The sequence below is a fragment of the Pleurodeles waltl genome, chromosome 2_2 (genome assembly GCF_031143425.1).
Source record: "Pleurodeles waltl isolate 20211129_DDA chromosome 2_2, aPleWal1.hap1.20221129, whole genome shotgun sequence".
In the NCBI taxonomy this organism is placed as follows: Eukaryota; Metazoa; Chordata; class Amphibia; order Caudata; family Salamandridae; genus Pleurodeles; species Pleurodeles waltl.
In genome coordinates, this window is record NC_090439.1 from 205,538,323 (window position 1) to 205,565,504 (window position 27,182).

Genomic DNA, 27,182 nt, shown 5'->3' on the forward strand with positions numbered 1-27,182 from the left:
CGTGGCGTCACAAAGTCACTGTAGGAGGCTGGCCTGGTTTGTAGTGGGTACCTTGGGTACTTACATCTTATACCAGGTCCAGGTATCCCTTATTAGTGAAATGTAGTAGAGTTCTATCAGCTTAGGCTGATAGAGTTAGCTATAGCAGAGCAGCTTAGGCTGAACTAGGAAACAAGTAAAGCTCATGCAATACTAATTATAGTTACACAGTACTTATACACAAGTAAAGACAATACTCAGTGTTACCAAAAATAAAGGTATTTATTTGGGTGAACCAGTACCAAAAAATATCTTAGAGACAATACTCATTCTGGAGGTAAGTATTATACATAGTATATGTACTAAACACCAAAATTAGACAAGTAAATAGTCATAGAACAATGCAAACAACTGGAAATGCTATAGAATGCAATGCGAGAAAATGGGTCTGGGGCAACACAAATCATATACTAAGAAAGTGGAATGCGCATCACCAATTCCCCCCTAGACAAGTGTAGTGTGTGCAGAATCACTGGGAGAGTAAGAATACAGTAAAGATAAGTAAATTACCCCACCCCAGAAGAGCAGGAGTAAAGTACTGCAAGTTTTCTTAGGACACACTACACCTCATGATTGGGATTTTGCAGCAGCCAACCAAGTCTGCAAAGAACAACTGCTGGATTCTTGTACCTGAAGACCTGCAAAGGAAGGGGACCAAGTCCAGAAGGTGAAAGAAGTTCCAGGATGGACAGGAGCCCCTGCCAACCCAGAAGAGGGTGCAAAAGAAGAGTCCCCGGTTAGTTGAAGACTGCCGAATGCACCCTAGGAAGATGCCAGCGGGTTCCTGTGTGATGTCCCACAACACGAAGATAGTTGCAGACTTGATTTTGTGTTGGAAGTCGCCAACAAGCCTTGGCTACGACAAAAGTGTGTTTTGCGTCAAAATGGTGCTGGATGGACCCAGGAGGGACCTGGGGGCCTCAGCTCTGTGTGAGGAGGAAGAGGGGGCTCTCAGCTCTTTAGAGAACCCTCAGCATGCCAGCCAGCACCCCTGCGAGTCACAGGATCCGAGGACAAAGGAGGTGCAAAACGCAGTTGATGCAGCACAACAAAGGAAGGTCCCAAGGTGCCGGAGAATAACTCAGCGAGTTGACCGTCGCAGGATGGAGTACTGGGGACCTGGGCCAGGCTGTGCACGAAGGAATTTTGCAAATAGTGCACAGAGGCCTCAGGAGGTGAAGAAGACACAGTACACAGGGGTACTGTCGCTCTCTGGGATGGCAAGCTCTTACCTCCTCCAAATTGCGTCAGCAGGACCTCAGGGCAGTCTATGTTAATGTTGTCCACCCTCTCAGTCCTTAGGAGCAAGCTCGTCGCTGTGAGAGGAGTCCAAGGGTACCAGTCGTTGTCTTGGAAGGTGCCTGCTTGGAGAAGGGGAGTGTCTCCGTCACTTCACAGGAGATTTATTTGGCCCTTCTGGTGCAGGATGAAGACAGGGAGTCCCCAGAGCGTGCACTTCTTGGAAACTGTTGCAGTTGCTGACTTGGAGCTGAGGTTTCAGGAGAAAAGTATCTCTTGTGGATACTTTGTTGCAGTTACTGCGTTTCTTTGAGCAGGCTGTGGTTGATCCAAAGTCAGAGGATGCTGAAGTTGTTGCAGAGGATTCCTGAAGGAAACTTGCAAGCAGAATCTGAAGAGAACCCACAGGAGAGACCCTAAATAGCCCTAAGAGGGGGATTGACTACCTTATCAGGTATGGATCTATCAGGAGGGGTCTCTGACGTCACCTGCTGGCACTGGCCACACAGAGCCCTCGAGCGTGCCACCACACCTTGCAAAGCAAGGTGGCTGAAGTCTGGGACACACTGGAGGAGCTCTGGGCACCACCCCTGGGGTGGTGATGGACAGAGGAGTGGTCACTCCCCTTTCTTTTGTCCTGTTTCCTGCCAGAGCAGGTGACAAGGGGTCCCTGAACCGGTGCAGACTGGTTTATGCATACAGTGCACCATCTGTGCCCTTCAAAGCATTTCCAGGGGCTGGGGGAGGCTACCCCTCCCCAGCCTGTAACACCTGTGTCCAAAGGGAGAGGGTGTAACACCCTGCTCTCAGAGGAAGTGCTTTGTTCTGCCTTCCTGGGACTGGGCTGCCCAGACCCCAGGAGGGCACAACCCTGTCTGTGAGGTAGCAGCTGTAGCTGCAGTGCAAGCCTCAGAGAGCTGGTTTGGCAGTACTGGGGGTCCATGGTGGTCCCCTCAGGATGCTTGGAATTAGCTCCCCAATACCAGATTTGGAATGGGGTGACAATTCCCTGATCTTAAACATGTTACATGGCCATATTCGGAGTCACCATTGTGAAGCTACATATAGGTATTGACCTATATGTAGTGCAGACGTGTAATGGCGTCCCCGCACTTACAAGGTCCCTGGAAATGTCCCTGAACTATGTGGGGGCACCTTTGCTAGTGTAAGGGTGCCCTCACACTAATTAACTTTGCACCTAACCTTCAGCAAGTGAAGGGTAGATATATAGGTGACTTATAAGTTACTTGAGTGCAGTGAAAATGGCTGTGAAATAACGTGTGCGTTATTTCACTCAGGCTGCAATGGCAGACCTGTGTAAGGGTTTGTCTGAGGTCCCTATGGGTGGCAAAAGAAATGCTGTAGCTCATATGGATCTCCTTTGAACCCCAATGCCCTGGGTACCTAGGTACCATTTACTAGGGACTTATAAGGGGGGTCCAGAGTGCCAATTGAAATTGGTAAATGAAGTCACTGGCATACAGTGACAAATTTAAAAGCAGAGAGAGCATAAGCACTGAGGTTCTGATTAGCAGAGCCTCAGTGACACAGTTAAGCACTACGCAGATACACACATTTGGGCCATAAACTGAGCACTGGGGTCCTCATCAGCAGGATCCCAGTGAGACAGACAAAAACATACTGACATACAGGTACAAATGGGGGTAACATGCCAAGGAAGATGGTCACTTCTATGCCTCAACAGGCATCTTTCTGCGACGACCACCGGTACTCTGCGACTCCTCTCCTGTCAAAGAGCGTGATCCCTGGAACAGAGGTGGTGGACTGAAGTGACTCAGACTGTCCAAAGGTCCAGCTGTCCCAATTTGGTGATTGGTAGAGGCAAAATTAGATAATACTATTGCTCTATTTTTTGGTAGTGTGGTCGAGCAGTAGGCTTATCAGAGGGTAGTGTTAAGCATTTGTTATACACACACAGGCAATAAATGGGAACTCACACTCGAAGACTTAACTCCAGGCCAGTAGATTTTTATATAGAAACATATTATTTTTTAATTTGTTTTAGAACCACAAGATTCAGAATTCAAGTAAATACATAAATTGTAAGGTACTTGGCATAGGTGGGTATGGAACTTTGAAGTAAAACAGTAAGGTACACAATTTTGCAAAAATGGCAATAAGCTATTTCAAAAGTGGACACAGTGCAAAAATCAACTTTTCCTGTGGGCAGTAAGTACAAGTTAGTTTAGCAGGTAATTAAAGCACTTACAAGTTCAGTCTCCGGGGCATAGGTAGCCGACCGTTGGGGGTTCAAGTCAACCCCAAACACCCAGCAACACAGGGCCAGTTAGGTGCAGAGGTCAAAAAGGGGCCCAAATAACATAGGCGCCTATGGAGACTAGGGGTGCCCCGGTTCCAGTCTGCTAGTAGGTAAGTAGCTGCGTCCTCAGGGAGCAGACCAGGGGGCGTTTGTAGAGCACTGGGGGGGTTCCCAAACATGCACACAAAATACACCCTCATTGGCGCAGGGGAGGCCGGTGCAGTGTGCAAACAAGATGTTGGGTTTTCTATTGGAATCAATGGAGGGACCCGGGGGTCAATCTGACAATGCAGGTAGGGCACAGGGGGGTTTCTCAGGCCAGCCACTGACTGGGCGAAGATGAGGGCCGCCTGCTGGTAACTCCTGCACCAGTAGTTGGTTCCTCTCGGGCCTGTCGGGTGTGGGTGCAGTGCTCCTTCCAGGCGTCGGGTTCTTTGTTACCAGGCAGTCGCAGTCACGGTGGTCCTCTGATTCTCACTGCAAGTGTCATCGTTTGGGTGCAGGGAGGTCGTCTCAGGGTGGACACATCATTGGAGTATCCCGGGGGTCCTCTCTGCAGTATTGGTTTCTCTGAACACGAGCCGGGGGCGTCGGGTGCAGAGTGGTGGGGACTCACGCTTCAGGAGTGAGGTGGGAGTCCCTTTAAAGCTGGTTTCTTCTTTGTTGCTTTGGACAAAGCTCCTGTCCACGGGTGTTTTTTGGGTCCTTTGGATTTGCAGGGCAGTCCTCTGAGTCGGCAGAGATCGCTGGGCCCACTGGATGCGTCGCTGTTGCAGGTTCTTTGAGTCTGGAGACAGGCCGGTAGGGTTGGGGCCAAAGCAGTTGTCGTCTCCTCCTTCTCTGTGGGGCTTTCAGGTCAGCAGTCCTTCTTCTTGTTAGGTCGTCAGGAATCTGAGTTCCTGGGTTCAGGGTCTCCCCTAAAGACTGGATTTAGGGGTATGTTAGGATTACAGGGCAGTTGCCAATGGAGGGGGTCACTTCAGCTCTGGTCACCTTAGGGGTGGACCTGGCTGAGGGGGTGACTCCTTGTTTTTCTCATTATCTCCCCCGACTTGCCATCAAAAGTGGGGGCTGTGTCCTGGGACGGGCATCTCCACTAGCTGGAGTGTCCTGGGGCATTGTACCACAAAGCTTGAGCCTTTGAGGCTCACTTCTAGGTGTTACATTTCCTGCAGGGGTAGGTGTGAAGCACCTCCACCCAGTGCAGGCTTTGTTTCTGGCCTCAGAGAGCACAAAGGCTCCTACCCCAGGGGGTCAGAAACTTGTCTTTCAGTGGCAGGCTGGCACAGACCAGTCAGCCCTGCACTGAAGGTTTGGAGAAAATACAGGGGGCATCTCTAAGATGCCCTCTTTGTGCATTTGTTTTATAAATCCGCCACTGGGTTTATTATTCAGAGAAGTTTGATGCCAGTGCTCCACTAACACACACAATCTGCAATGGCAGTGTGCATGTGATAGATGAGGGGTCCCTTAGGGTGGCACAACACATGCTGTAGCCCTTAGGGACTTTCCCTGGTCACAGGGCCCTTGGTACCACTGGTACATTTTACAAGGGACTTATCTATGTGCCAGGAGTGTGCCAATTGCGGAAACAATGGTACATTTTTAGTGAAAGAAAACTGGTGCTGGGGCCTGGTTAGCAGGGTCCCAGCACTCTCTCTGTCAAGTCAGCATCAATATCATGCATAAAAATAGGGGGGGGGGGGTAGCTATAACAAGGAGCCATTTTCCTACAGTATTGCACAGGTGCCTATTCAAAGGTAAGGAATCTGCAACTAGAAGTCTCTCTCAAATGTACAAGTTACTTACCTTCGGTAACAATATATCCGGTAGAGACATATTCTAGTTGCAGATTTCTTACCTAACCACCCATCCTCCCCACACTGCAAACTGATTTCTAGGGACAGGTACTTTGCTCTATGGGCCCTAGTTGTGGCACACCATTCTCCGTGTTCTTCATGGCTCCGCGATACTGGCATGGAAAGTCGTGAAAAGAAAGTCACATCAGTGCGCCGGGGTGGCGCCTGTATACGACCATGGCGTCATCACCTCGACCAAGACGCCTACGACACCTGTGGAGTCAACCAACGGCATGCAGAGGTACTGCTCGAAGAAAAAATCTCCGGATCCAGTCTGACTCCTGGGGAAATTCAAAGGTAAGGAATCTGCAACTAGAATATGTCTCTACCAGATGTATCGTTTCTGAATGTAAGTAACTTTTACACTGTGGAGACTAGTTCTTTGGGTGTGAAAAGACCAGGAATCTCCCATGTTTTGGCTCAAATTAGCTCCCCAGAAAAAAAATCCATCATATATCAACCTCCTGGTAGATTCATGGGCCACCAGGAATTTCATGGATATTGCCTTTGTAAAACATCTTGGGATACCACTTCTGCTTAAAACCAGTCCTGAGGTAGTTGAAACTATTAGTGGTACCCCTTTGTCCTCAGGCCCTGTTACCAAAAGTACTTGTGAGTTGACAATGTAATTATTCTCCAATCATCATGAAATCATACAATTCGATTTGATATGTTCCCCTCAATTCAAAGTAATATTAGGAATTCTATAGCTATAAAAACATAATCCCACTATAAACTGGGTTACACCAAGTGTTACCTTACAGTCTCAGTTCTGTAAAGACCACTGTTGTAGGGAGGCACTACCTGCTAAAGGTATTCCTTTAAGCGTAGGTAATGCAGAAAAAGGAGAACATGAGTTACCTTTGGTATACCAAGATTTTGCAGATGTCTTTGATGAAGGGAGGGCCAGTACATTGCCACCCCATCAGTTCTTTGACTGTCAGATAGATTTATAGCCAGATTCACAAATTCCTTGTAGTAGAACTTACGCTCTAATAAAAAGGGAAAATTCCTATTTGCGCCAATGCTTAGAGGAGATTCTGGCCATAGGATATATAAGACTCTCTAGGTCCCCAGCTTAATCTCCACTATTTTCCATTCCGAAGAAGGGAGGGGAACTTAAGGCTTATATTGATTTTAGAGCCCTAAACAGGATTACCATCAAATCAGATATCCGTTAACTTTGATTTCTACCCTTCTAGATCAGGTAAAAATGCATACATAAACACTAAATCAGATTTGCATGGTGTAGGAAGTTGGCTCTGTATGTACTATTTCAAAGTAAGAAATAGCATGCACAGAGTCCAAGGGTTCCCCTTTGAGGTAAGATAGTGGCAAAAAGAGATAATTCAAATGCTCTATTTTGTGGTAGTGTGGTCGAGCAGTAGGCTTATCAGAGGGTAGTGTTAAGCATTTGTTGTACACACACAGGCAATAAATGAGGAACGCACACTCAAAGACAATTCCAGGCCAATAGGTTTTTGTATAGAAAAATATATTTTCTTAGTTTATTTTAAGAACCACAGGTTCAAGATTTACAAGTAATACTTTAAATGAAAGGTACTTCACTTAGGAACTTTGAATTAGCAAAATAGCATGTACAGTTTTCACAAAAATGGCAATAAGCTATTTTAAAACTGGACACAGTGCAATTTTCAACAGTTCCTGGGGGAGGTAAGTGTTTGTTAGTTTTGCAGGTAAGTAAACCACCTACAGGGTTCAAAGTTGGGTCCAAGGTAGCCCACCGTTGGGGGTTCAGGGCAACCCCAAAGTTACCAAACCAGCAGCTCAGGGCCGGTCAGGTGCAGAGGTCAAAGTTGTGCCCAAAACACATAGGCTTCAATGGAGAAGGGGTGCCCCGGTTCCAGTCTGCCAGCAGGTAAGTACCCGTGTCTTCGGAGGGCAGACCAGGGGGTTTTGTAGGGCACCGGGGGGGGGGGGGCACAAGTCAGCACAAAAAGTACACCCTCAGCAGCACGGGGCGGCCGGGTGCAGAATGCAAACAGGCATCAGGTTTGCAATGGAGTTCAATGGGAAACCCAGGGGTCTCTTCAGCGAAGCAGGCAGGCAAGGGGGGGCTCCTCGGGGTAGCCACCACCTGGGCAAGGGAGAGGGCCACCTGGGGGGGGGCTGCGGGTGCAGATTCTTTACCAGGCGTCGGGTTCTTAGAAACAGGCAGTCGCGGTCAGGGGGAGCCTCTGGATTCCCTCTGCAGGCGTCGCTGGGGGGGGGCTCAGGGGGGTCAACTCTGGCTACTCACGGGCTCGCAGTCGCCGGGGAGTCCTCCCTGTAGCGTTGTTTCTCCTCAAGTCGAGCCGGGGGCGTCGGGTGCAGAGTGCGAAGTCTCACGCTTCTGGCGGGAAACTTGTGTTCTTTAAAAGTCGCTTCTTTGTTGCAAAGATGTTCTTTTTTGGAGCAGAGCCTCTGTCCTCAGGAGTTCTTGGTCCTTTTAGATGCAGGGCCGTCCTCTGAGGCTTCAGAGGTCGCTGGACCCTGTGGAACGCGTCGTTGTTGCAGTTTTTCTTGAAGTGGGGAGACAGGCAGGTAGAGCTGGGGCCAAAGCAGTTGGTGTCTCCGTCTTCTCTGCAGGGCTTTCAGGTCAGCAGTCCTTCTTCATCTTAGGTTGCAGGAATCTGATTTCCTAGGTTCTGGGGAGCCTCTAAATACTGAATTCAGGGGTGTGTTTAGGTCTGGGAGGGCAGTAGTCAATGGCTACTGTCCTTAAGGGTGGCTACACCCTCTTTGTGCCTCCTCCCTGAGGGGAGGGGGGCACATACCTATTCCTATTGGGGAATCGTCCAAAATCAAGATGGAGGATTTCTAAAGGCAGGGGTCACCTCAGCTCAGGACACCTTAGGGGCTGTCCTGACTGGTGGGTGACTCCTCCTTGTTTTTCTCATTATCTCCTCTAGACTTGCCGCCAAAAGTGGGGGCTGTGTCCAGGGGGCGGGCATCTCCACTAGCTGGAGTGCCCTGGGGCATTGTAACACGAAGCCTGAGCCTTTGAGGCTCACTGCTAGGTGTTACAGTTCCTGCAGGGGGGAGGTGTGAAGCACCTCCACCCAGAGCAGGCTTTTGTTTCTGTCCTCAGAGAGCACAAAGGCCCTCACCACATGGGATCAGAAACTCGTCTCTCAGCAGCACGCTGGCACAGACCAGTCTGTCCTGCACTGAACAATTGGGTAAAATACAGGGGGCATCACTAAGATGCCCTCTTTGTGCATTTTGTTTAATAAATCCAACACTGGTATCAGTGTGGGTTTATTATTCTGAGACGTTTGATACCAAAATTCCCAGTATTCAGTGTAGCCTTTATGGAGCTGTGGAGTTCGTTTTTGACAGACTCCCAGACCATATACTCTTATGGCTACCCTGCACTTACAATGTCTAAGGTTTTGCTTAGACACTGTAGGGGCATAGTGCTCATGCACCTATGCCCTTACCTGTGGTATAGTACACCCTGCCTTAGGCTATAAGGCCTGCTAGAGTGGTGACTTACCTATGCCACAGGCAGTGTGAGGTTGGCATGGCACCCTGAGGGGAGTGGCATGTCGACTTAGTCATTTTCTCCCCACCAGCACAAACAAACTGGCAAGCAGTGTGTCTGTGCTGAGTGAGGGGTCCCTAGGGTGGCATAAGACGTGCTGCAGCCCTTAGAGACCTTCCCTGGCATCAGGGCCCTTGGTACCAGGGGTACCAGTTACAAGGGACTTACCTGGGTGCCAGGGTTGTGCCAATTGTGGAGACAATGGTACATTTTAGGTGAAAGACCACTGGTGCTAGGGCCTGGTTAGCAGGGTCCCAGCACACTTCTCAGTCAAGTCAGCATCAGTATCAGGCAAAAAGTGGGGGGTAATTGCAACAGGGAGCCATTGCCTTACAGTGGTCATATGAGGGTTGTAGCCCCGCCCCCCCCCAAGAGAACGTAGCCCATTGGCTACTATCCTACAGTCACCTAAACTCAGTATTTAGGTGCCCCCCAACACCAAAAGAACAGATTCGCTGGACAAAAGAACATGAAGAGCCGCGAAAAGCAAGAACGGAGGAGCATCACCTGACTTGGGTTCCATCTCTTCTGGCCATCCTGCTGCCCTCGACAATTGCACCAAACACAACTCAACCTGCAGCTCTTCTGCCTCCAAAAGCCTGAAGGTCTGAAAAGCACTATAAGAAGTAACCAGGATCTTCTGTGGAATAGCGGAGCTGCTTCCCCGCAGGCACCAAAGAAGATTTACAAAGACTCCGGACCGCGGAGACCCAACATCGGACAGTATCACTGCACCCACGACCCGAGATGAAGTTGCCCAAAGTTTCAGCATAGTCCCTAAGCACTCCGGAGCTAAAGCCAACCTTGGGTTTGCCAACAGTGGGCTTCTCAACACCACCTGCAGCCTCTTTTTGTAGGCCCCTCTGCATCTGGACGCTCTTACCTGAGGAAAAGAGGACCAAAGGTGTCCCTATGTCCCCCAGCATTGTGAGAGCTGAGCCCCCGAAGCCCCCAGAAGAAGATGGTTGTGTTCCCTTCAATTCCAGTAGAATGTCTGTTGTGGAATGATCTGGAGACCTCAGCATGAGCTAAAGTGGAAAGGAAAACCCATGCAGCCCTGCTGAGAATACCTGTGTAGGTCTGTATAAAAGTCAGAGCACAGAGCAAAACCCATGTTAAAAAAGATGTTGGAGCGTGGAATAATGGTCCAAACCTCAAAGAGAAAATGCAAAAAGTCTGGGAAACCAACTTCTGAGGAAACACAAGCGCAGATCCCCTTGATTAAACAGGGGGCCTTACACTGCAGAGTTTCTAGGCCCAGGGGGACCCTAAAGGGAAGATCTTTGCCAGGGATAAAGGACCCGTCCCACTTTTGAAAGTCTGAGATAGCAAGCTGCTGGCCAGGAAAAGGCAGATGTTTGTGGCTCCCACAAGATCTATTGGGAGGATGGGCTCCTCTACACTGAGGCCAGAGACCCCACATTTAGTGCCAGTAGTCGAGTGGTAGTGCCTAAGCAGTACAGGGAGTTCTTTCTCACTTTTGCCCATGACAACCCCCTAGCTGGGCATCTTGGCCAACCCAGAACTTGGAGTAGGTTGGTGAACCCCTTCTACTGGCCTGGCATGTGCCAGAAAGTGAAGGAGTTTTGCCACTCCTGTGTCATCTGCCTGTCAGGCCAGTGGCAAGACAAGTGTCAAACCAAAGCCCCCTTAATTCTACTACCATTGGTTGGGGTACCCTTTGAAAGGGTAAGGGTCGACATTATTGGCCCCCTGGGCCCCCCAACTACATCAGGGAACAGGTTTATACTGGTGGTAGTGGATCATGCCACTAGGTACCCTGAGACAATTACCCTTAGGACTGCCTCTGCAGTTGCTAGAGCCCTCATCAATCTCTGTATTAGGGTGGGCTTTCCTAAAGAGGTGGTTTCAGACAGAGGTCCAAATGTCATGTATGCTTACCTCACAGCAATGTGGAAGGAATGTGGTGTGACTTATAGGTTCACAGCTCCGTACCATGCCCAACCAAATAGTTTAGTTGCAAGGGTCAACAAAACCATGAAAGGTATGGTCATGGTGCTCCCTGAAAAACTGAAAAGGAGATGGGATGTCCTTTTGCCATGTCTGCTTTTTGCCTACAGAGAGGTGCCTCAAAAGAGGTGGGTTTTAGCCCCTTTGAACTTTTGTTTGGGCATCCACTGAGTCTGGTGAGGGAAGGCTGGGAGAGACTTCTCAAAGAGTTCAAACAAGACATAGTAGACTATATGCTTGGCCTATGTTTCAGGATGGCTGAGTACATAGAAAAAGACAACAAAATCCATGAGGCAAGCCAAGAGCTCCAGAAGCAATGGTTTGACCAGAAGGATGCACTGGTGGAGTGTCAACCAGGGCAGAAGGTATGGGTGTTGGTGCCTGTAGTTCCCAGGGCCCTCCAGGACAAATTAGTGGACCCTACCCTAAAGGGGAGTCACCCATCTGGTGGACCTTAGCACTACCAGGATCCCTCGCAGAGTCATCCATGTAAACCGCCTTAAACCGTACTATGACAGGGCTGATGTAACCATGCTGATGGTCACTGATGAAGGCCAGGAAGAAGAGAGTGAACCTCTCCCTGACCTCCATGCCCACACCCATGCAGGTGGGTCAGTTAAAGGAGTGGTCTTATCAGACATCCTCACTGCCCAACAGCAAGCTGACTGAAGTCTCGAAACAGTATACTGGGTTCTTTTCTTCGACCCATATTTAGAATACTTGGTGTAACCATGTTGTGGACACTGGAGCCAGCCAGCCTGCCTGCTAAAAGCAACATCTACAGATAGCCTGATCAAGTCAAAGAAAGCATCAGAGCTGAAGTAAGCAAGATGCTGGAACCTCGGGGTGATTGAGCCCTCTGAAAGCCCCTGGGCTAGCCAAGTGGACCTGGCCCCAAACTTCAGTCCAACGGAGATAAACCAGAGCTAATAATTTGTGTGGACTGGAGGGGCCTCACTGCTGTCACTAGAACAGATGCTCACCATATTCCAAAGGCTGATGAATTAATTGACAGACTGGGTGCAGCCAAGTTTCTCAGTAACTTTGACTTGACACCAGAGTACTGGCAGATTGGGTTCACCCCAGGAGAAAAGAGAAAACAGCATTCTCAACCCCATATGAGCACTACCAGTTTACTGTGATTCCCCTTGGATTAAGGAATGCACCTGCCATCTTCCAAAGGCTGGTGAACCAAGCCCTAGTTGGGTTAGAGTCTTTTAGTGCAGGATATCTGGATTATATTGCTGTCTACAGCTCTACTTGGCAGGATCACCTGCTCCATCTTGGGAAGGTCCTTGAGGCTCTGCAGCAGGCAGGCTTCACTATCAAGGCAAATGCCATGATAGGGCCGGGCATAGTTCTATACTTAGGCCAACTTCCAGATGGAGGCCAGGTACAACCCTTACAATCCCAGATCCAGACAATTCTGGACTGCGAGGCCCCAACAACCTAGACACAAGTCAGGGCATTCCACAGCTTGACTGGGTACTCCAGGTGGTTTGTGAAGGGGTATGGCACTATTATTGCACCCCTCACAGAACTCACCTCCATGAAACAACAAAGAAGGTAAACTGGAGAGTTAGCTGTCAATAGGCTTGACACCCTGAAGGAGGTGCTGTGTTCACCCTTTCTAAAGGCTCCAGATTATACCAAACAGTTAATTGTGCAGACAGATGCCTCTGAACATGGGATAGGAGCTGCCCTGTCCCAGACCAACAATGATGGCCAGGACCAACCTGTTGCTTTCATTAGCAAGCAATTACTCCCCAGAGAACAGTGTTGGAGTGCCATAGAGAGGGAAGCCTTTCCTGTGGTCTGTTCTTGAAGAAGCTTGGGCCATACTTGTTTGATAATCACTTCATTGTTCGAACTAAACACAGGCCTCTTAGACGGACGATGCAAATGAAGTGAGAAAATCCTAAACTGTGGAATTGGTCCATCTCCCTACAGGGTATGGACTTTTTTAGTTGTACACAGACCAGAGACTGACCATGCCAATGCTGATGTCCTTACCCGTTTTTTCCACTTAGACAATGAAGACTCCCTTGGGAAAGGTTAGTCTCATTCCCTTTCCTTTAGGGTTAGGGAGGAGGTAGGGTATAGGAAGGTGCCCTTTTTGACATGGTCACCCCCACTTTTTGCTCACTGGTACTCAGTTTTTTCGATCAACGTGCACTGAGTACCTGCTAAACAGGTCCCCAGTGCCAGTGCTCATTCCCTAAAAACAGGTAACATTGTGTGCAATTGGCACACTTCTTCACCCATGTAGGTCCTAGTAAGTGGTACCCTGATACCTAGTACCTGGGTGGAGTGAAGGGTCCCTAGGGGCTGCAGCACAGACTTTACCACCCTCAGGGACCCCACTAAAAATGAGAAGCATACTGCAGCTATTGCAGTCTGCATGCCCTTGTGCAAGCCAGGAGAAAACACAACATGTGCCATGCCCCTATCACTGCAGCTAAGTGTATGTAAGTCACCCCTAAGGTAGGCCTAAGAGCCTTAAGGCATGTGTGCAGTACACCTAGTGCGTGGCCATGTCTACACGAGCGGATATGGCCCTGTGATGCTCAGCTCCATTGCTGAGCATTGCGAGTGAACCGGGAAGCCATATCTGATAGAGACTTCTAGTTGCAGATTCCTTACCTTAGAATTTTCCCCCAGGCGTCGGACTGGATCCAGAGATTTTTCTTCGAGCAATACCCTTGCACGTCAGTAGGTGGCATTGGTCTACTCTGCAGGCATCGTAGGCATCGTGGTCACCGTAATGACGTTGGGAGTAGTACATAGATGCCACCCTTGCGCAGTGATGTCAGTTCTTTTCTTTCCGCGCGCTGATCTGGAGAAGAGCTACCCTGGCAAATTTTTGGCCAAATTCTACCGTTTTGTAGAGTTTTTTTCTGTGCGACTTTGATGCGTCGAGGATGTTCCCAAATACCGGGTTCAAGCCTTGTGAGGACTGCCATCAGACGATGTCCGTGACAGATCCTCATTGCATTTGTCTGTGGTGCCTTGAGCGCGACCACGACCTGAAGTCATGCTGCGAGTGCCGGGCCATGCAACTGAAGGCTTTGAGGGAGCAGTCCCTAAAGCTAATGGTGGCCCGCATTCGACTCTGCGGAGGTCCCGGTCTTGTTCGAGAGGAAGGTCTTGAGATCGGTCGCGGAGTCATCACCACTCGTCTTCTTCTAAATCCCCAGGTCAAGGTAAGAAGGAGAAGAAGTCGAAGTCCCATCGCTCTCCGACTTCGCCCCGCCACTCGGCCGACGCGGGAACAACGTCCACGCACTAGGCCTCCGTCCTCGGAGACTGCGTCTGGGTCGGCTCCACGTTTCCCCGAGTTTCCCAGAGCCGGTGCGACCCCCGCCCAACTAAAAGAGTTTTACGAGGCCATGCGCCTCATATTTGGGCGGGCCGACCCTGATACAGCGCCTTCGGGCCCAGGGGGTTCGGCTGAGGGGCCTTTGGGTTCTGCGTCGGCGGCTTCGGCCCCACCCACCGATTTCACCTGCGGATCCGTGCGTGGATCCGCTCCGGTCGCACCCTTGAGACCTTCCCCGGTGCTGGGTCGATTATCGACAGTCCCGACGACGGTGGAGCCCACTATCGACGTCGACCCAATTCTTATCCCCGACGACTAGGAGTCGGAGCAGCATTGGCCAATGCCGCCTTCGGCTGCGATGGGGCCTATTCGCCAGGTCGGATTCAGACCCTTTTTCCTATGGGGAGGAAATGCAGGGGTCCCTGGACCCTTATGAATACCAGGATGACCCTACTATGGACTGGGCACAGGAATTGGGCGAAGCCAGTGGTCTGGATACTTCTCCTGACGCTGGATGCTGTCTCCTCCTACCGTGGCTACAGCGGAGGGAGCAATTTATGGTATGGTGGTTAGTAGGGCAGCTGAGGTCCTTGACCTTGAGCTTCTTACTGTAGAGGTAAGGTCTAATCTCCTGACGGAGGTGCTTCAGCCATGGGCTTCTACTTCAGAACCCCTTTTGCCATTTAATGAAGCCCTCACCGATGTCCTTTTGGGTACATGGTCCAAACCCAACACAGGGGCTCCTGTGAATAGGACTATCGCACGCCGCCATCATCCTGCTCCGAACGACCCTAAATTCTTGTCCCAACACCCCACGCCTGAGAGTCTTGTTATCCAGGCTTCCTCTTCTTTGGGCGCGTTCCCTTCCGCACCCCCAGATAGGGAATCCAAAAGGCTGGAACAGTTCGGCAAGAAGTTGTTTTCTTCCTCCAGTCTCGCGCTGCGGTCTGTGAACACCACATGCCTTTTGGGCTGCTAGACCCACTCTTTGTAGGATTCAGTTGCGCAAGTCCTGCCGCAGATACCGGATGAGGCCCGTGCTGTCGTCTCCCAAGCTGTGAACGAAGGGAAAGACGCAGCAAAGTTCTCAATCCATTGTGGGCTGGATACGACCGACTCTCTGGGCAGATTGGTTGCTACGAAAGTGGCCTTACGGTGCCACGCATGGGTACGGACTTCTGGTTTTTCAGGGAATGTCCCAACAGTCTCTCATGGACATGCCCTTTGATGGCACCCGTCTCTCCGGAGACAAAGCGCACTTAGCCGTGGAGAGATTCCTCAGTCTTTCCTCGGCCCCTCGCAGTCTGCTTTTCACCCCTTTCGTGGACACGGAAGGGGCACCCTGTCGCGTCCTCCAGACAGCCACCGTGCCTCGCACGCTAGACAGCTTATGTGTGGCCGAGGACCCGGAATCCCATGTGGCCGTGGGACAGGGAACGAGAGGTCTGTCCTGTCCACCTCTGCCCACGCTGCAGCCTCCAAACCCTCCTGGTCCATCCCCTCACTCCCATCCAATTGGTGGCAGGATTCGTCATCACCTGCCACACTAGGAGCATATCACCATGGATGGGTGGGTTTTGCAGATCGTTCCAAAGGGCTACTCCCTCCCTTTTGAATCTGCTCCACCACACATGCCACCATCCTTCAATCACCTTCCAGAGGATCATTTGGTGCTTCTCCGCCAGGAAGACGCAGCTCTCTTGGCCAAGGGAGCTATAGAAAAGGTTCCTGTGCCAGAAGAAGGTCGTGGTTGTTATTCCTGCTACTTTCTGATACCACAGGAGGACAAGGGCATACGTCCTATCCTAGACCTTCGGGACCTAAAGTACTTCCTCAAGAAGGAGAAATTCAAAATGCTCACCCTGGCTCAGGTCATGTGTGCCCTAGACCCAGGAGACTGGATGGTAGCGTTGGACTTGCAGGACGCTTATTTCCTCATCCCCATCCTTGTAGGAGGCTGGCCTGGCTTATAGTGGGTACCTAGTGGTACTTACACCTTGTGCCAGGTCCAGTTATCCCTTATTAGTAGACTATAAGTGTTCTAGCAGCTTAGGCTGATAGAAGTAGCTATAGCAGAGCTGCTTAGGCTGAACTAGGAGACATGCAAAGCTCCTACTATACCACTTATATCATATACCACCCTATTATAAGTAACACAATACTCAGAGTTACTAAAAATAAAGGTACTTTATTTTAGTGACAATATGCCAAAAGTATCTCAGAGGATATACTCCCTTAGGAGGGAAGTAAAATACACAAAATATACACACAAATCAAAATCAGGTAAGTAAACAGTTAGAAAAGTAGTGCAAACACAGTAGAACACAATAGAATACAATAGGGAGAAATAGGCCTAGGGGCAACACAAACCATATACTCCAAAAGTGGAATGCGAACCACAAATGGACCCCAGGCCTAGTGTAGTGTGTAGAGAGTCGCTGGGAGTGTAAGAAAACACTAAGGGTGTCCCAAGATACCCCACTCCAAGACCCTGAAAAGTAGGAGTAAAGTTACCCTACTACCCCAGAAAGACAGTAAAGTCGAGATAGGGGATTCTGCAAAGGCAACAACTGATTGCAAAGCACTGAAGACGGATTCCTGGACCTGAGGACCTGCAAAGAAAGGGGGCCAAGTCCAAGAGTCACGCAAGTGTCCGGGGGGGCATGAGCCCACTAAACCCCAGATGAAGGTGCAAAAGGACTGCCTCCGGATGGAAGAAGCCGAAGATTCTGCAACAACGGAAGGTGCCAGAAATTTCTCCTTTGGTCAGAAGATGTCCCACGGCGTGCTGGAGGATGCAGGGTTGTTTCCATGCAGAAAGACCGCAAACAAGCCTTGGTAGCTGCAAGAATCACGGTTGAGGATTTTGGGTGCTGCCAGGGCCCAGGAAGGACCAGGAGGTCGCCCCTTGGAGGAGGAGACAGAGGGGACACTCAGCAACAGAGAGAGCCCACGCAGAAACAGGCAGCACCCGCAGAAGCACCGGAAAAGGTGTTCAGAAGATCTGAGCACGGCGGTCGTCTCACCACAACAAAGGAGGGTCCCACGAAGTCGGAGTCCAACTCAGCGAGTTGGGCAATACAAGAGGGAGTGCTGGGGACCTGGGCTGTGCTGTGCACAAAGTAAGTCTTGCAAAAGTGCACAGAAGCCCTAGCAGCTGCTGTTCACGCAGTACACAGGATTACTGTCTGGCGTGGGGAGGCAAGGACTTACCTCCACCAAATTTGGACAGAAGGGCCACTGGACTGTCGGGGCACCTGGATCCAGCTCCTGTGTTCCAGGGACCACGCTCATCAAGATGAGAGGGGACCCAGAGGACCGGTGATGCAGGAGTTTGGTGCCTGCGTTAGCAGGGGAAAAGTTCAGTCGACCCACGGGAGATTTCTTCTTTGCTTCCAGTGCAGAGTGAAGGCAGACAGCCCTCAGAGCATGCACCACCAGGAAACAGCCGAGAAAGCCGGCAGGATGAGGCGCTACAATGTTGCTGGTAGTTGTCTTGCTACTTTGTTGCAATTTTGCAGGCATCCTGGAGCAGTCAGCGGTCGATCCTTGGCAGAAGTCGAAGAGAGAAGTGCAGAGGAACTCTGGTGAGCTCTTGCATTTGTTATCTGAGGAGAAACTCACGAGAGAGACCCTAAATAGCCCTCAGTGGAGGATTGGCTACAGAGAGAGGTAAGCACCTATCAGGAGGGGTCTCTGACGTCACCTGCTGGCACTGGCCACTCAGTGGACTCCATTGTACCCTCACATCTCTGCATTCAAGATGGCAAAGGTCTGGGACACACTGGAGGAGCTCTGGGCCCCTCCCCTGGGGAGGTTCTGGTCAGGGAAGTGGTTACTCCCCTTTCCTTTGTCCAGTTTCGAGCCAGAGCAAGGCTGGGGTGATCCCTTAACCGGTGTAGACTGGCTGATGCAAGAAGGGCACCATCTGTGCCCTTCAAAGCATTTCCAGAGGCCAGGAGAGGCTACTCCTCTCAGGTCCTTAACACCTATTTCCAAAGGGAGAGGGTGTAACACCCTCTCTCAGAGGAAATCCTTTGTTCTGCCTTCCTGGGACTGGGCTGCCCAGGCCCCAGGAGGGCAGAAACCTGTCTGAGGGTTGGCAGCAGCGGTAGCTGCAGAGAAACCCCCAGAGAGCTAGTGTAGCAGTACCCGGGCTCTATGCTGGAGCCCTGGGGATGCATGGAATTGGCCCCCAATACCAGAATGGTATTGGGGTGACAATTCCATGTTCCTAGACATGTTACATGGCCATGTCCGGAGTTACCATTGTGAAGCTACACATAGGTATTGACCTTTATGTAGTTCACACGTGTAATGGTGTCCCCGCACTCACAAAGTCCGGGGAAATTGCCCTGAACAATGTGGGGGCACCTTGGCTAGTGCCATGGTGCCCTCACACTTGGTAACTTTGCACCTATCCTTCATTAAGTGAGGGTTAGACATATAGGTGACTTATAAATTACTTTAGTGCTGTAAAATGGCTGTGAAATAACGTGGACATTATTTCACTCAGGCTTCAGTGGAAGTCTTGTGTAAGAATTGTCTGAGCTCCCTGTGGGTGGCAAAAGAAATGCTGCAGCCCCTAGGGATCTCCTGGAACCCCAATACCCTGGGTACTTAGGTACCATATACTAGGGAATTATAAGGGTGTTCCAGTGTGCCAATCAGAATTGGTAAAATTAGTCACTAGCCTGCAGTGACAATTTTAAAAGCAGAGAGAGCATAAACACTGAGGTTCTGGTTAGCAGAGCCTCAGTGATACAGTTAGGCACCACACAGGGAACACACATAGGCCACAAACTTATAAGCACTAGTGTCTTGGCTAGCAGGATTCCAGTGACACATATCAAGCAAACTGACAACATAGGGTTTTCACTATGGGCACTGGGCCCCGGCTAGCAGGATCCCAGTGAGACAGTAAAAACACATTGACATATACTCACAAACAGGCCAAAGGTGGGGGTAGCAAGGCTAGAAAGAGGCTACCTTCCTACACTTATCCCACCGCTGCACCACCAATGTAGGAGGCTGGCCTGGGTTACAGTGGGTACCTAGTGGTACTTACACCTTGTGCCAGGTCCAGTTATCCCTTATTAGTAGATTAGAAATGTTCTAGCAGGTTAGGCTGATAGAGGTAGCTATAGCAGAGCAGCTTAGGCTGAAATAGGAGACATGCAAAACTCCAACTATACCACTTATATCATATAGCACTATATCATAAGAAACACAATACTCAGAGTTACTAAAAATAAAGGTACTTTATTTTAGTGACAATATGCCAAAAGTATCTCAGAGGATATACTCCCTTAGGAGGTAAGTAATATACACAAAATATACACACAAACCAAAATCAGGTAAGTAAACAGAAAAGTAGTGCAAACACTGTAGAACACAATAGAATGCAATAGGAGACAATAGGCCTTGGGGCAACACAAACCATATACTCCAAAAGTGGAATACAAACCACAAATGGACCCCAGGCCTAGTGTAGTGTGTAGAGGGTCGCTGGGAGTGTAAGAAAGCACTTAGGGTGTCCCAAGATACCCCACCCCAAGACCCTGAAAAGTAGGAGTAAAGTTACCCTACTACCCCAGAAAGACAGTAAAGTTGAGATAGGGGATTCTGCAAGGACAACAACTGACTGCAAAGCACTGAAGACGGATTCCTGGACCCGAGGAACTGTAAAGGAAGGGGGCCAAGTCCAAGAGTCACGCAAGTGTCCGGGGAGGACCAGGAGCCCACTAAACACCGGATGATGGTGCAAAAGGGCTGCCTCTAGGTGGAAGAAGCCGAAGATTCTGCAACAACAGAAGGTGCCAGGAACTTCTACTTTGGTCAGAAGATGTCCCACGGCTTGCTGGAGGAGGCAGAGTTGTTTCCACGCAGAGAGACCGCAAATAAGGCTTGCTAGCTGCAAGAGTCACTGTTGAGGATTGTGGATGCTGCCAGGGCCCAGAAAAGACCACAAGGTCGATCCTTGGAGGAGGAGACAGAGGGGGCGCTCAGCAACAGAGAGAGCCCACGCAGAAGCCGGCAGCACCCGCAGAAGCATCTGAACAGGCGTGCAGAAGATCTGAGCACAGCGGTCGTCTCAGCACAACAAAAGAGGGTCCCACGAAGTCGGAGGTTAACTCAGTGAGTTGGGCATTGGAGGGTGGAGTGCTGGGTACCTGGGCTAGGCTGTGCACGAAGGAAGTCTTGCAAAAGTGCATAGAAGCCCTAGCAGCTGCAGTTCACGCAGTACACAGGATTACTGTCTGGCGTGGGGAGGCAAGGACTTATCTCCACCAAATTTGGACAGAAGGGCCACTGGAGTGTATGGGGTCACATGGATCCAGCTCCTGTGTTCCAGGGACCACGCTCGTCAAGATGAGAGTGGACCCAGAGGACCAGTGATACAGAAATTTGGTGCCTGTGTTGGCAGGGGGAAGATTCCGTCGACCCACGGGAGATTTCTTCTTGGCTTCCAGTGCAGGGTGAAGGCAGACAGCCCTCAGAGCATGCATCACCAGGAAACAGTCGTGAAAGCCGGCAGGATTAGGTGCTACAATGTTGCTGGTAGTCGTCTTACTACTTTGTTGAGGTTTTGCAGGTGTCCTGGAGCAGACAACGGTCGATCCTTGGCAGAAGTCGAAGAGAGAAGTGCAGAGGAACTCAGGTGAGCTATTGCATTTGTTATCTGACGAGAAACCCACAGGAGAGACCCTAAATAGCCCTCAGAGGAGGATTGGCTACCTGACCAGGTAAGAGCCTATCAGGGGGGAACGTTATTTCACTCAGGCTGCAGTGGCAGGCCTGTGTAAGAATTGTCTGAGCTCCCTATAGGTGGCAAAACAAATGCTGCAGCCCATAGGGATCTCCTGAAACCCCAATACACTTGGTACCTAGGTACTATATACTAGGGAATTATAAGGGTGTTCCAGTGTGCCCATCAGAATTGGTAAAATTAGTCACTAGCCTGCAGTGACAATTTTAAAAGCAGAGAGAGCATACACACTGAGGTTCTGGTTAGCAGAGATCAGTGATACAGTTAGGCACCACACAGGGAACACATACAGGGCACACTTCATGAGCACTGGGGTCCTGGCTACCAGGATCCCAGTGACATAGGCAAAAACATACATACATACAAGTAAAAACAGGGGTAACATGCCAGGGAAGATGGTACTCTCCTACAATCCTGCCTGCCCACAGACGTTACCTACTTTCATTTTACCGTACTCCCCTTCGGCCTTACCAAGGCCACTCGGGTGTTCACGAAAGTGATGGCGGTGGTTGCAGCTCATCTGTGCAGGTTAGGGGTTTCAGTCTTCCCCTACCTTGACGACTGGCTGTTGAAGGTGGACTCGGCCCTGAAAGTCGTCTCCCACCTTCAGACTACGGCGAACCTCCTGCACACGCTGGAGTTTACTATCAACGTGCCGAAGTCACACCTGACTCCCTCTCAGTCGCTCCCTTTTATCGGGGCAGTTCTGGACACAGTGCAGTTTCGGACTTATCCTCCCGAAAAAGGAGTCCAATTCATTCAGGCTATGATTCAGATTTTTTGGCCTAGGTATTAGGTTTCGTTGAGACTGACTCTGAGGCTGCTGAGCCTCATGGCCTCCTGCATCCTGCATCCTGTTAGTAACACATGCCAGAGGGTATATGCAGGCTCTGCAGTGGGACCTGAAGTTCCAGTGGGCGCAGCATCAGGGGAATCTCTCCGACCTGGACCAGAGCTCGAAGGGAACTGCGAAAGACCTGCAGTGGTGGCTTTCAAATCCAAATTGGATCCATGGCAGATCCCACTCCCTTCCCCAACCTGAACTCTCTACAGTGACACACGTCACTTCTAGGTTGGAGCGGAGATCAGAGGCCTCTGGTCTCCACTGGAGTGGGGCTCCATATAAATCTGCTGGAGCTCCGGGTGATTAGGCTTGTATTGAAAGCATTCCTTCCCTCTCTCAAAGGGAAAGTAGTGCGGGTGTTCACGGACAATACTTCCGCCATGTGGTACTCCAACAAACAGGACGGAGTAGGGTCCTGGACCCTTTGTGAGGAGGCACTGCACCTCTGGACATGGTTGGAACATCAGGGCATTACCCTGATGGTTCAAAATCTGGCGGGGCTCCTTCAATGCCAGAGTGGACGAACTCAGCAGTTGATGCACAGACGCTCACCAATAGCATCTCCATCCGGAGGTGGCGCAAGGTCTCTTTCAGCAATGGGGAGACCCTTGGTTAGATCTGTTCGCCTCTGCAGAGAACGCACAATGTCAGCTGTTTTGTGTGTTGCATTTTCCAAGGCGGCACTCGCTTGGAGACGCTTTTCGGCTCGAGTGGAACTCCTGCCTCCTTTACGCCTTCCCCCCATCCCCCTTCTGCCCACAGTTCTCAAGAAAATCAGGAACGACCGGGCCCAAGTCATCTTGGTGGCTCCGGACTGGGCTCGGAGAGTGTGGTATTCAGAGCTATTGAGCATGTCCATCGATGCTCCACTCAGACTGCCTCTTCGTTGTGATCTTCTGTCCCAGCAACAGGGGACAGTTCTTCGCCCAGGCCTGTCCAACCTCCGCCTTCATGCTTGGAGATTGAGCGGCAACAGTTGACGGCTTTTGCCCTTATACCCGAAGTATGCAATGTTGTCTTGGCAGCCAGGCGTCCATCAGCTAAAACTGTATACACCTATCGTTGGAATAAATTTGTGGCATGGTGTGCCAACAAATCTGTTGATCCCCTTTCCGCCCCTCTGTCAGAGGTTCTTCTGTTCATTCTCTCTCTAACCCAGCATTGCTCTGCTTTGGGCAACCTTTAAGGGTAGTTCTCTGCCATTTCGGCCTTTCTGAGACTACCTGATCAGCCCTCACTCTTTAAATGTCCTATTATGAGTAGATTCCTAAAAGGGCTCACCCATTTATTTCCTCCCACTCAATTTATCATGCATCAGTGGACCTTAATCTTATACTTACTTGTTTGATGTGTACCCCCTTTGAGCCAAAGCATAATTGTTCCTTGCGGCTCCTCCCCTTCAAAACTGTCTTTCTAGTCGCTATCACCTCTGCACGAAGGGTGAGTGAGCATCAGGCCCTTTCCTCAAAGCCTCCATACTTTTCTGTGCACCCTGGCAAAGTTGTGTTGCACACTAGGGCATCCTTCTTTCCTAAGATGGTTACACCCTTTCATGTAGGCCAGTCCATCACTTTGCCTACTTTCTACGCACCCCCACATCCTTCCCATGAGGAGGAGAGACTCAACCGTCTGGACCCAAAAAGAGCGTTGGTGTTGTACCTCAATTGTACTAAAGATTTCCGGGTGGACGATCAACTCTTCGTTGGGTATGTGGGTGCGAGAAAAGGGAAGGCGGTGCAAAAGCGTACCATCTCTTGATGGGTGCTTCTTTGCATCAAAATGTGCTACGCTTTGGCCAAAAAGCAACCTCCTGAGGGCTTGTGTGCTCATTCCACCAGAGCACCTGCTGCTTCCACTGCGTTAGCACGCGGAGTTCCTGTCCTGGATATCTGCCAGACCGCTACGTGGGCGTCCCTGCACACGTTTGCTAAGCACTACTGCCTAGACAGTCATGTCCGTTGAGACGCCTATTTTGGTCGTTCGGTCCTGTAGGACTTTCAATTGTGATCTTGGTTCGCAGCCCACCACCAAGGATGGCATTGCTTGGGTATCTATTCTAAGGTAAGGAATCTGCAACTAGAAGTCTCTTTCAGATGTACAAGTTACTTACCTTCTGTAATGAAATATCTGGTAGAGACATATTCTAGTTGTAGATTCCTTACCTCCCACCCATCCTCCCCTCTTCCGAACTGATTTCTAGGGACAGGGATTCCCCCTTTCAGGTCCTTAGCTATGGAGCACCAATCTCAGTGTTCCTAGCGGCTCTGCGCTCTGGCGTCTAAAGTTGTTAAAAGAAACTGACATCACTGCGCAAGGGCGGCGTCTATGTACTACACCTGACGTCATCACTGCAACCAGACGCCTGCGGATTCTACAGACGCCACCTACCAACGCGCAAGGATTTTGCTCGAAGAAAAATCTCCGGATCCAGTCTGACATCTGGGGGAAATTTCTATTGTAAGGAATCTGCAACTAGAATATGTCTCTACCAGATATTTCGTTACCGAAAGTAAGTAATTTGTACTTTAAGGTACGTGCTGGACATTCGTCAACACGAGTGACCCAGTCACATAATGGCTTTACCGAACCCTATAGTGTTTGGTATCATGTATGGCATTTGAATGTAAGACGTTTCATGCAGCAATAGTACTTTGGAACTCATGCTGCTTAAAAACGCATTAATTTACAAAAAGTGTTACTCACTTGCAAATCGTTCTAAGAACCGCTACTGTATTTATTCTTTGCAAATGTTCTGGTGTTTATAAATAATACAAAAAACAAACTGTTTTTCTAACCAATTGGTCTCTGAGTTGCTTCGTGATTGTGAGTCTTATTCATTGACTGCGCGTTCAACAAATGCTTAGCACTACCCTCTGACGAGCCTAACTGCTCGCCCACACTACCACAAAAGAGAGCTTTTGGGATTGTCACTTTTACTCCTCTAAACCAATAAGGGTTGTCCTGGCCCATCTGCATAGTGCCTCCTACATTGTGTCACTGCATAGACAGCCAGCATCCTACAATATAGCATATACTAAAGGTACTGGTATTAAAGGGACAACCCCTTTCTGCATGTTATTTTTTGGGCGTTGTAAACAGAGGTGCTAAGATGTACTAATTAAGAAAAATGCATTACACCAGTGTTCCCATCCTGTGGTCCGGTGACCCCTGGGGGTTCGCGACTGCTTACAAATGTACATAATATAACCAGATTAGGTCCTCAGCTTTCAGTAATGACTTTCTGGGGGGTCCCTGGATTCCAATAATGATTCAGTGGGGGTCCCTGGGTCCCAGTAATGATAAAGTGGGGGTCCACAGAAGTCAAAAGGTTGAGAACCCCACTGCATTACACATTTGATAAAACGGTAATATGTTTTACTATTTTGTTAAAATGTTTTCTTAAATGAAAATAAACACAGTGAGTAACGTGTTTATGATTTTTATTTTTAAGGCTTTACCCTGTGGATAAGAGCAGAATCAACGAATTTGGCGAGTCATATGAAGAAAAACCTAAACGAAAACCCCATCTAGATTAAATCGAGCTGTAAAAACCATCTCTTTGGACTTTGTCTGTAATGTTTTGATGAATGCTTGTAATCGATCATTGAAGATAACACTTATTGAGTATTAGAGTATTTGTGAAAGCTGCAGGTCTTCAAGGACTACTCATCCTGTGCATTGCCAAATTCTTAAAATATCGTAAAATATGTTTTTAGTGGAAGAAAAGAACATTCCCCATAACATACAACCTTCGTTTTGTATCTTTTTAAATACGGCCAACAAATATTATGAAACTTGTATAAATACAGTGATGTTTAAACATGTCACTGAAAGCAAAAAAAAGATAGCAATTAACTTAAGATAAAAGTACTTTGAGCTGATAGTTTTTCTTATTCAATGTCCACTTGAAATTGTTGATGGGGGAGGGAGGGAATAAGGCAATAAATATGTTTTCAGGCTGTGAAAAATCTATAGAAAAGCTGTTTCAGGGGAACAATTTTGCTGGTCTGTGTGCATTGCATTTGTCAAATTGGTAACTGCGTGAGAGAACTACGGGCACCATAGGGGTGTATTTAGTTTACTTTTTTTTGTGTGTATTCTGCTGTTAGGAAATGTCCATGGTGCTGATGAAGGGAAAACTTGGAACCATACATTTTTATATTCAACTCTCGCTCTTGGAGTTAGCTATGCATTTGTGTTCTAATCATGCATATTAAATTGGGGGGGGAGCGGGGAGGTAGTGGGCCACATTTAAAAAATCGCAACCAGTTATTTATTGAGCCTGGTTTGCAATGCTCCATAACTTACTTGTTGGTCACCCGTGATCGTATTATAAAACTCTGTATACGGTTGGTCGACAGTGAAAATAGCTTAGTGATTTGGAGACAGCTTAACTTTTACTGAGAATCATTTTCCGCTTTGTGACAACAAAGTAATACGGTTTTGAACTTGGGGTGCAAATGCGACAGCTGTCAAGATTTATTGGACATTTGTTTGCAGGGAATGTCTGAAGTAGATGAGTTAAATGGTAACATTTAATGTTCCAACACACTGCTGTAGTTATTATAGGTAAATCCTTAAAAACGTATCACTTAAATAATGCTTTGCTGTATAGCAGAAGTGACATTTTAAACTGATGCATGCATTGTCGAATTCATTAAATGACATCACAATTCGTTTTCAATATCAAGTGTTTAAACTAGTGATTTTAAACTTGTGCTCCTCTCTTGCTTCTTCATTGTTAAAAATCCTCCGCCGCCCTGAGAGAAACCTAGAATATGTTCAAATGATAGGCATGTGGTGCCGTGTACAACCAGCAATGATCCAAGTGTACGAAAATAAAAATAAAAATACAGCCCAAGTGTTGGAGCGTCGGTCCTTAATAAGTAAACTTACATGGGGGCGCGTATAGGGTGTTCTTATCATAGTTTTGACACAGAATCAGAAATCAATTCACAATAGTCAATAACCATTAACCTCGGCTAACATCAATTAGCATCAGCATGTGGGGCTTCGTGTAAAACAATTTAGAACACAAATTTGGAAAACATCTCCCTAAAGAAAGTACTAAGTAAGCAGAGTTGGTACCTAGAAAGAAAAGGCATAAAAATGTCATTGTCATATCTACCTATCCACGGTATGGGTCAGCAAGCAGAATCAGTCTTCGTCCTTAGGTCATCAGTCGATTAGCAACGCATCAGGCTCTCAGTCAGAGTATGAGCCCAATGACAGAACCTTGAATCTCTTCTTCTCAATATCGCAGCAAAATCTCTCTCCTAACATCCTCTGAAGTATTTTCCCTCTGTCACGTTGT

The 27,182-nt window shown here is 49.0% G+C and overlaps 1 protein-coding gene across 1 annotated transcript in view; it reads left to right on the forward strand.

Annotated features, from left to right (window-relative positions):
* The window catches only part of CLPTM1L (CLPTM1 like), a 1,089,711-nt gene extending 1,062,982 nt beyond the window's left edge, over window positions 1–26,729 (forward strand). Inside the window, exon 17 of the mRNA XM_069219638.1 lies at window positions 25,320–26,729. Coding sequence (XP_069075739.1) covers window positions 25,320–25,404 — 85 coding nt within the window. The 3' untranslated portion in view covers window positions 25,405–26,729. The remainder of the gene's footprint in view (window positions 1–25,319) is intronic.
* Window positions 26,730–27,182: the final 453 nt, after the last annotated feature.